The sequence below is a fragment of the Heteronotia binoei genome, chromosome 8, assembly GCF_032191835.1.
Source record: "Heteronotia binoei isolate CCM8104 ecotype False Entrance Well chromosome 8, APGP_CSIRO_Hbin_v1, whole genome shotgun sequence".
NCBI lineage: Eukaryota > Metazoa > Chordata > Lepidosauria > Squamata > Gekkonidae > Heteronotia > Heteronotia binoei.
Genome location: NC_083230.1, coordinates 59,459,339 through 59,469,616, shown reverse-complemented (window position 1 = coordinate 59,469,616; position 10,278 = coordinate 59,459,339). Strand labels below are relative to the sequence as shown.

The 10,278-nt window shown below is 39.0% G+C and overlaps 1 protein-coding gene across 1 annotated transcript in view; it reads right to left on the bottom strand.

Moving 5' to 3' along the window:
- Positions 1–2,367: 2,367 nt before the first annotated feature.
- OTOGL (otogelin like) overlaps positions 2,368–10,278 on the bottom strand; it is a 205,828-nt gene continuing 197,917 nt past the window's right edge. Inside the window, exons 56-57 of the mRNA XM_060245136.1 lie at positions 8,624–8,703; positions 2,368–2,724 (exon numbers count right to left, since the gene is read on the bottom strand). Of these exons, the coding sequence (XP_060101119.1) occupies positions 2,524–2,724; positions 8,624–8,703 (281 nt within the window). The 3' untranslated portion in view covers positions 2,368–2,523. The remainder of the gene's footprint in view (positions 2,725–8,623; positions 8,704–10,278) is intronic.

The following is a 10,278-nucleotide window of genomic DNA, read 5'->3' as shown; positions in this document are numbered from 1 at the left end:
AACAATACTTTACACTCAATTATATGCAAGATATACCTAATGGTCCATTTGGGAGGAAAAAGTGATTTCAAGAAGGGCCTCTTTTGGCAAAGGAATGGCTGGTGGAAGGCTGCTTAAGTATTTTCTCTGCAAACTGTTTATTCTTTCCAATCTGCCCTCTTAGCTACTTTCCCCAAATGGAGAGGAAAATTTATAGTCAGAAAATGATGATCAACAAAAGCTTAAGCATCTTCTCTCACCCTTCTCCATTCAAAATGAGTGTTTTCGTAATGACCTTACTCAGTAGCGACGTCTCTCTTCACCGCGCAGCATCTGTGCGGATTTTGCACTAATTGCTCCGCAGAACCCGGAAGAGCCGCAAAGTCCCACGGCTTTTGTGTCGCAAGTGTAAACTCGCCAAAAACTAGTTTACATTTGCGATGCAAAAGCCGCGGGACTTTGCGGCTCTTCCGGGTTCTGCGGAGCAATTAGTGCGAAATCCGCGCAGACGCTGCGCGGTGAAGAGGGACGTCACTCCCAAGTAAGGTCAGTGCGAAAACACCCAATGTTTCTCTTCCAAAGCTTTTGTTGTTGGGGTGGATCAAAATAGTTATCCCCTATGTAAGTTAATTCATGCCATAGTATTCCCCATTACTATGTATAGTTGTGAAAGTTAGACAATGAAGAAAGCTGACAGGAAGAAAGTTAATTCATTTGAAATGTGGCATTGGAGAGCTAGGGTTCCCATTCCCCCACTGGGGGTGGGTTTTTCCCCAATTTTGGGACCACCAACCTGCCACCATGGAACTGGCCAGCAGAGGGATCCCTGCCCCCATAGAGTGCCAGTGCACTCAATATGGCTGTGATGATGTTACCCAGAAGTGACGTCATTGTGCTGGGCACATTGCACAGGGGACACTCTAGCATTTGAAAAAACCTCTATAAAATGCTAGAGTGTCCCCCACGCAATGTGCCTGGCATGATGACATCACTTCTGGGTGATTCTGGGGCGGAGGAGCAGCAATCCCCCACCAGATAAGATCTGGCAACCCTAAATCAAGCCTGAACTCTGACTAAAAGCTAAAATAACTAAATTGAGGCTATTGTATTTTGGTCATGTTATGAGAAGACAGAGTCACTGCAAAAGACAATAATGATATGAAGTTGAAGGCAATGGGAAAAAAGGAAGACCCAATATGAGATGAATTGACTCAATAAAGGAAGCCACAAACCTTAGTTTGCAAGAGCTGAGCAAGGCTGTTTACCACGGGATGTTCTGGAGGACATGAGTTAGAGAAGACTTGATGGCACTTAACACATTAGTTTCCAACTCCCAAGGAAACCACAGTGGAACTCCTTCATAATACGTTATAATACATTAGCCTTTCAAAATATCTTTATTGAATTGCAGCACTACATAGATCAAAGCAAGCATTGTGTTTAAAAATAATGTATACCGTAGTTTACTACATCAATATGAAATCCATAATGATTTATATTTGAACTGGCTTATCTGGAAATACTATGAACAGTTTGCATAGTTCATGTCACTACATGAACTCCCAAATTACTCACCATCTCTGATAATGTTTTATATGACTGATGCCACCTAAGACTTCATATGGGGAGTTGCTTGTCTGAAAATACCTGCATGTGAAAATCTCACCCCATACCTATTGTCCTGAATAGAAACCAATAGGTTCTTCTTAATGTACTAATTTCTAGTCCTATTTGATTTTAATTTATTAGTGATATTATCACTGCCAATGTAGCATACAAAATATATACATTAATCGAAAGCTGTACATTGCTTACAGCAGAACAGTTATAATTGTAATAGTAGTTATTAAATATTTGAAATGCAAAGCAAAGAAAAAAAATCAAGGTTTATTTTCTTTTCAGTTAAAAGAAATCTATGTATTTTCATTGGGCTTTGTGCCATCTCTGAATGCAAGGTAAGAGAAAAAATATTCTCTTTTTGGTAAAAAACATAAATATAAATGCACTGCAAAATGTCAAAATGGTTAATTTGAAGTTTTTAAATGCACTAAAAAAACTATCCACAATATTGAGCTATGTTAGGCTGTACAAAATGGATACAAAAAAATAACATGTGCACAGTTAGAAAATAAGGATATAGACTAATATTGGTATGCTGTATATTTTAAAAGTTGTCAATAAAATATAAATATTACTGTGCAATAGGCTGTATTTTAAGCATATATTCATTGAATAATGCTAGTGGAAGAGCAAAGAAAGAATAAAAATTTCCCAATAATAATAATTTTTGAGGAAGAAAAAACTTCCTTATCAGGAACTAATCAGTCCACATATCTGAACAAAAGAGAAGTAAGTTACCATAATATGAATTAACTGCTGTATATATGCATGTATAGCTGCTGTAATAGCATCAAGTTTTGAATTAATGTGTCTGAAATATTAGAAAAATATATTAATTATATATTTATTAAATCTGAATAATCCCAATAATAAACATATACATTTCCTGCTTGAATATAATCTCTAAAATAATTAATCACATTCTTAATTCCACTGACATGAACAGTCTGCAGGCTCTGGGATGACATACATAATGTCAGTGCCATTTCCTGAGCAGTAGAGTGGTACAGTTAGATTCTGTACTCCATTTTCACGACAGCATTTACAGAACCTCAAATGGCTATCAATGTTGACATTAAAAATTGTGGCAGAGGGGCATTTTCCATCGCAAGAAGCCACATTTATCTGTTAGAGAAAGGGAAGAAAAGTAAAATTTTATTGTCCACATTTTTTAAAAAAGCATTAAGACACCAGATAAAGCAGTTTAACAGGCTGCACTGGAATAGCACAAAGAAACCGTGCTTTTTTTCACTACAAGAAGAATGTCTTCTGATGTGTTCACTCTCCCCTTCACTTGTGCACTGAACTTGAAATTTTTCATGACTTTCGAAGCAGGCACTGTCTGCACTGCTGAGAGCCACCAAGGGCCCCTGGACAAGGTTTCATGTGCCCCCCCGCATGCCCCTGATCTAAAACAAATATCAAACCAAACTAAATCACTTGGCTCTCTACTCCCGTTAATATAGTAACAATTGTTCACTAGGTAGAAACATTAAAGGAAAGGGGATATTATTAAAGAATAAATTTTGCTTCATATCATTCAGTACTTTATAAACCTCTATATTTATATATCTTTTGTTGCTATGTAAATATTAAAGATTGTGAAAACTCTCCTGGTCTCTTTGTATTGACCCTGAGGATTCTCTATCATTTACTCAGTTTGCACAGCATGTGCCTCTCAGTTTTTCTCTCTTTGGCCTAGTGTCTAATTTTGTAATTTTATATTTACATAACCAATCTGAATAACCCCAATAATAAACATATAAATTCCCTGCCTGAATGTAATACTAAAATAAGTAACCACATGCTTAAATTTACCAGTATAAAATACACTTCTGGCATACTGAATTCTAGTAGAAGTTAGTACAAGTAGAACTTCTAACTTCTCAGACTTCACATGTGCTTTAACTGTCTAAAATGAATGCATTTAAGCTTGTTTGCTTTGATATACACTGAAATGAAGGCATTCATTATTCCACATTTATAATCTCTAATGCAGATTAATACAAACCACAATGCATGCAATGTGTGTGTATGGAGTGGGGGGAATCACCCTCTCACTAGTTTAACAGATTCTTGGGATGTATTAACGTGACACCCCCACCTTCTATTAATTATATGAACAAACTATTATGTATGTTTTAACTCCCCTGCCAGGATAGGGATTAGAAGGAATGAGACTTTGGGGGAGGGGTGGGTGCGTGGGACAAATGAAGAAGAATTAGATGGTGGAGGGGAGACAAATTAAGATATACCAGATTACTGATGGGTTTAGGAGCAACTCTTGATAGAAAAGTGTTTTCCCTGTCCTTGTAGTTTAAAAAGTTTACAGGCATGGAGAGCTTTCTTAGAAATTGCTGCTAAAAGGGGCAGCAAACAGCACCATCCAGGAAGTCTGAGCATCTCTATGTTTGCTCTGCTCTGCCTTTCTTGTATCCCTAGTAGCTGCAGTGCAGAAGAAGGAGATATGGGATTTATATCCTGCCCTATACTCTGTCTCAGAGCGGTCACAATCTCCTCTACCTTCTCCCCACACACACACAACAGACACCCTGTGAGATAGGTGGGGCTGAGAGAGCTCTTACAGCAGCTGCCCTTTCAAGGACAACTCCTACGAGAGCTATGGCTGACCCAAGGCCATTCCAGCAGGTGCAAGTGGAGGAGTGGGGAATCAAACCCAGTTCTCCCAGATAAGAGTCTGCACACTTAACCGCTACACCAAACTGGCTCTAAAAGAACTGCACTAAAAGTAAAACAAACACATCTGGATGATTCCAGCTTCACTGGGCCCTGAAGCTGACTTAGGCCCCAGGAATTTTGAATCCCCAATCCTCATCATTAGTGACACTGATGGTAACAAATTGCTGGGTTGTAGACAAGAAATAAACCATAACTTGTTGAAGTGTCTGTTTCAGGTGTAATTTAAAATTATAGTTAAGTTCTAAATCAGAAAATGTTTGATCTTGGCTTGCCACCAAATGGAAGGAGTAAGGGGGCACACATTGAAGGATTTTCTGGATTGTTCTCATCATCACAACATAGCTTTGTTTGTTTTCATCATGCTAAACATGTATGTATCTTCTCTCATGAGACTGCCAGTCACACAGGAGGAATAAACCCTAGGAAATTAGTTGCTACTGCTTTCTTGAAGATCTGAGAAAGTAACTTTCTCAGCTTTAAGTTCTTCATGGCAAGAAGTAACTGGAGCTCTGGAGAGAGAAGAACTCCTTAACACAGAGAGAGAGAGAGTCCATTGTTCTGCCAGGAAGGGATATGGGATAGGAGTAACGAAACCAAAAAATGAAGAGAGGGAAAAGGGATTGCTGACTTCTTGCCTGTTTTGGCAGGGAGGGTAATTCCCCAGTGGTGAGGAGCACCCATCAGCCATTCCCCCCTGCTTTCTAATAGCCCTAAATAAGGGGTCCAAACCCAGGTATCCTCACTCCCAACTGGGGACTGCCAACCCTAGCTGGGTCATGGTGTGTGATGAGACTCACATTCAGATATATATTGGAAGAACTTATAATAAACAGCACTCATTTGCTTGACACTGCATGGAGTGCTGTGGGGGGAGAAGAAGAAAGAGTTTCAATTTTCCCCCTGCCCTGTTTTTCCCAGTGGCAAAAATGGGGTGGGGGGAACCAAAAGCTCCTCCTTGCAGCATTGAGTTGATTTGTGCTATTCCCCCCCTTTCCAAATTACCTCCTTGGACAAGATTCTCATGACTCAAATATTTGAGTAATGCCACAGAGGGGAAAAGCTGAAGTTTTGAAATAAAGAGCTGGAAATCATCATTGTTCATGCTTGCCAAATCTGCCAGGCATGTTATAAACCAAAAAATAAAAATCTCTGCTGACAGTTTGCAATACCCTGCAGCAGAGGTGTCAAACTCATTTGTTATGAGGGACAAATTTGCCATAAATGAGACCTTGTTGGGCCAGGCCATGTGTGTCATAAAATGTAACGCCAGGTGTTGTTGTTCAGTCACACAGTCGAGTTCGACTCTTTGTGACCCCATGGACAAAGTCACACCAGGCCCTCCTGTCTTCCACCATCCTCCGAAGTCTGCTCAAATTCATGTTTGTTACATCAGTAACGCTGTCCAGCCATCTCATCTTTTGCCATCCGCTTCTTCTTTTGCCTTCTGTCTTTCCCAGCATCAGGGTCTTCTCCAGGGAGTGCTCCCTTCTCATTTGGTGGCCAAAGTATTTGAGCTTCAGTTCAGCCTCTGACCTTCCAGGGAACACTCTGGGTGGATTTCCCTTAGGACTGACTGATTGGATTTTCTTGCAGTCCAAGAGACTCTCAAGATTCTTCTCCAGCACCACAGCTCAAAAGCATCTATTCTTCTGCGCTTGGCCTTCCTTATGGTCCAGCTCTCACAGCCATACATTACTACTGGAAATACCATTGCTTTGACTATATGGACTTTTGTTGGCAGGGTGATGTCTCTACTTTTTATTATACTGCCCAGGTTCACCATAGCTGTCCTCCCAAGGAGTAAACATCTTTTAATTTCATGACCACAGTCACCATCTGCAGTGATCTTGGATCCCAGAAATGTGAAGTCTGTCACTACTTCCATGTCTTCCCCTTCTATTTGCCACGGTGTGATGGGGCCGGATGCCATGATCTTAGTTTTTTTGATGTTGAGTTTCAAGCCTACTTTTGTGCTTTCCTCTTTCACCCTCAACAGGTTCTTTAGGTCCTCCTCATTTTCTGCCATTAGAGTGGTATCATCTGCATATCGGAGGTTGATATTTTTCCTGGCAATCTTAATTCTGGCTTCTGCTTCATCCAGATCAGCATTCCGCATGATGTACTCTGCATATAAATTAAATAAGCAGGGTGACAGTATACATCCTTGTCGAACTCCTTTTCCTATTCTAAACCAATCAGTTGTTCCATATCCCGTTCTGACCATTGCTTCTTGACCCTTATACAGGTTTCTCAGGAGACATGTGAGGTGATCTGGTACTCCCATCTCTTTAAGGACTTGCCACAGTATGTTGTAATCCACACAATCAAAGGCATTAGCATAGTCAATTAAACAGAAATAGATGTTTTTCTGATACTCCCATGCTTTTTCCATAATCCAGTGAATGTTGGCAATTTGATCTCTAGTTCCTCTACCTCTCTGAAACCCAGCCTGAATGCCAAGTTGCAAAGATATAAACTTTATAAAGAGCACAGAAAAACACAAAGATTTTTAAAAAAACTTACAACATGTTTAAAACATTAGTGCCCATTGGTCTTAAGGGTGCGATCCAGGGGACTGGGCAAAGGAAGCTTTCCCCAGGGGACCAGAAGGGCAAGGAGCCTCAGCCAATAGAAGGAAAAGAGGCTTGGCTCAGTAGCTCTGCTGTGTGATTGAGAGAACCTGGCAAAATAAATATCCCTCCCCCCTTCCTCCTCAAGAGAGAAGCCCCAGCCAATGGAGCAAACAAAGGCTTTCTCTATAGATCTTGTGTGATTGAGCAAGCCTGGCAAAAAAAGCTGTGGTTCAGAAGGAAGTAAGAGAAAGGGAGAAGGAAGCAGATGACAGCCAGTTGTTCAGAGGCCTCATAGGAGCCCTTTGAGGGCCTGATTTGGCCCCCAGGCTGCATGTTTGACACCCCTGCCCTGCAAAGGTTGTTTTTAGATGTGGATTTTGAAAATGTGATATTTGTAAGCCAATCTTATCCTTTAAATTTGTTATTCTGTGACTTGAAACTTATTTCTGTAACATCCGACACAAGCCAGGTAAAAAACTTGTTTGTGGAAAAATGGTTCCATTTTTTTGACTATGTACAATCGGAACAAAATACGTTGTGTAAATTACCGGACAAGTACTTGACTTTTGCTTTATATTAGAACTATACTTTGCTTGGCATGTTCTGTAATGTGATGGCTCATGGATAGAATCTATGTTTGTTAGTGTTATAGTTGATGTTTGTTAAATGATGTATATGTTATTATTCTAATAAAAATTTGAAATTGGAAAAAAAAAATGGTATAACAAGTGTATATCTACATGTAATGCTGTACTGTAATGCTGTTAGTCTTAGACTACAGCTATTTCTGTGTTAGTATGTACAAACAAGTATTTACTGCTTGAAAGTTCACACAACTATTATATTTCAACTAATTCCTTTAAAGGATATTCTAACTATATGATTGTCCCAAGGCACATCCATTCTCAAAGGCTGCTCTCTCCAAATATTTCCAATCCAAAATAGCATGTAAAAAACCCTGACCAATTTTGCACTCACTCTACGCCACTCTGACGTTCCTCTTTTCAGCGCGGCGTCCTTCCAATTTCCCACTATCTGCCCCAGGGCTTCACCTTGCATTGCCGTTTTTGCGAGGCAAAGAGAAACCACTTAAAACCAGCTTCTCTTTGCTACACAAAAACGGCAATGCAGGGTGAAGTCCCGGGGCAGATAGTGGGAAATTGGAAGGACGCCGCGCTGAAAAGAGGAACGTCAGAGTGACATAGGGTGAGTGCGAAATCAGTCCCTGTTTAGTTTTGATTTGGATATACCTAAAGCAAAACTAAAAAGGAAATTTCAAGCTCTGGTTTGGATAATAAATATCTGAATACAAACAACTAGATCACAGACCTTTTACTCACATATGTTACAAAAGCAGGCACACTCTAATGGCATTCTTCATTTAGAATGGTATAGTTAGACAATGATTTAATTGCCTCTACCATCACATGACATAAGACCTAACCTATTGCTCTTGGAATAACATCTGAATCCTGAAGATAATTATATGTTCTTCTCCTCAGGATTCAGATGTTATTCTAAGAGCAATAGGTCAGGCCTTCTGTCATGTGATGGTAGAGGCAATTAAATCATAAGCACATTTATGAATAAGAGAACATGGCTAAGACAAGAGATATCCAGAATGTCAGGGCAACAGTAGGACCTGTTTAGGTATTTATGTAGCATACTTATGAGTCACCTTTTACTGGATGGTTTGTTTATATGGCTCACAATTACTTGAAAATGCAAAAACTTTAGCAAGCTGTACTTACAGGGCTTCGACTCACACAGTCGTGTTTCCTTATAGTTGTTCTTACTGTGACCTTTTGGCAGATTCTTTCATCTCTTTTGCCTGATAAAATGTAAAATAGTCCACTTATTCATATATTCATTCATATATTTGTTGCTAATATTTGAATATATGATAATATTCAAAATGGAATTAACTCACTGTATGTATATACCACGAATCCTTATAGGAGTATGGCAATACTCTGGAATATGCTCAAGTGTGTTGTGAGTAACCTGCTTTTCCAAGGGAATTTCTGGAACACCTCTAAGCATAAGAAGTAGTTGTCTTCCCCTCTCCCCCTTGATTATTGCTTCTTATACTCAGAGGCTGCTCCAGAAGTTCTGTTGTGATTTAGGAATATCCTGTCAGGTCAAATGACAAGTAGGGAGCTCGGGAGATCCATTTGCAAGTGTATGTCTTACAAAGCAACCTTTAGATTAAAGTCTCAGCAGTACTGCTGTAGTTATTTCAAGTTCTTTAGTAAAATTTTTCAGCAATAGTTTGGGATGTAGCAGTTTTCCATTAATATTCTATGTGTTCATGGAGAAATATTTAATATTTTGTTTTTGTTAAAATATGGTTTTAATCAGCTAATATTCTCATGTTCACTGAATATATGAAGAAAACTCAAAAATTATTATTATTAGTTAATATGTAATGTTTTAAAGTTGGTACATTCAGTTATTGAATTCCATTATTAAAATCAAGAATCTAGGAGACGATAATGATGAGAGCCACTTAGATTCCCCAAAGGCAGGGTATAAATGAATTAAATAAAATTAATAACAAAAGCAGGTTATATTTCAATATTAATTCAGAAATATAATAAATCCTAGTAAATAAAATCTTAAATGCAGTGAACATTGCTTAATAAGTTCCAATTCACATTTAACATCAATGACTAGATTTTATGATGGGATGCAGCATAAAGCTTCATGTTTGTACAAATGAGCATGCACACCAGCGCTTTTTTTGTAGCAGGAACTTCTTTGCATATTAGGCTACACCCCCCTGATGTAGACAAATCCTCCAAGAGCCTACAGGGCACACCGTAAGCTCCTGGACAACTGGCTACATCGGGGGGGGGGGGTGTAGCCTAATATGCAAAGGAGTTCCTGCTACAAAAAAAGTCCTGATGCACACACTTGCATACCTTCCTTGTGTATAACCTTCAGTGTTAAAACACTCATCAAGCAGATTTTCCTCATGTGACCTGTCTACAACCTTTGCAGCAAATAGCCCACTAGAAGTGTAATTTTATGTTGGCCTCAATTCATACTGAAAGTTCTACATATGGTGGGGGAGTCCATTTAAACTAAATCAATATAAGCTAAAGCCTACATGCTGGAGCTAAGAGCCTGACTTAAAAAGATAAACTAGCAGACACATTATTTCACATGTTTCTCTCATTCTCTGTCTTTTGTTCTATTGATAATAATTGGTGGTGGTAGAAATTCAGAAATGCATGCAAAGACATGTGCATATACTAGAATCTAAGGTGCATAATTCCTACTTCACAACACTATCTGGAAGATAAATACAACTGATAAACAAAAAGCATGCAACAAAAAATACGAACCCCACATATAGTGACCAAAGCAGACATAAATTGATATGCTATGCAAAATAAAGCAA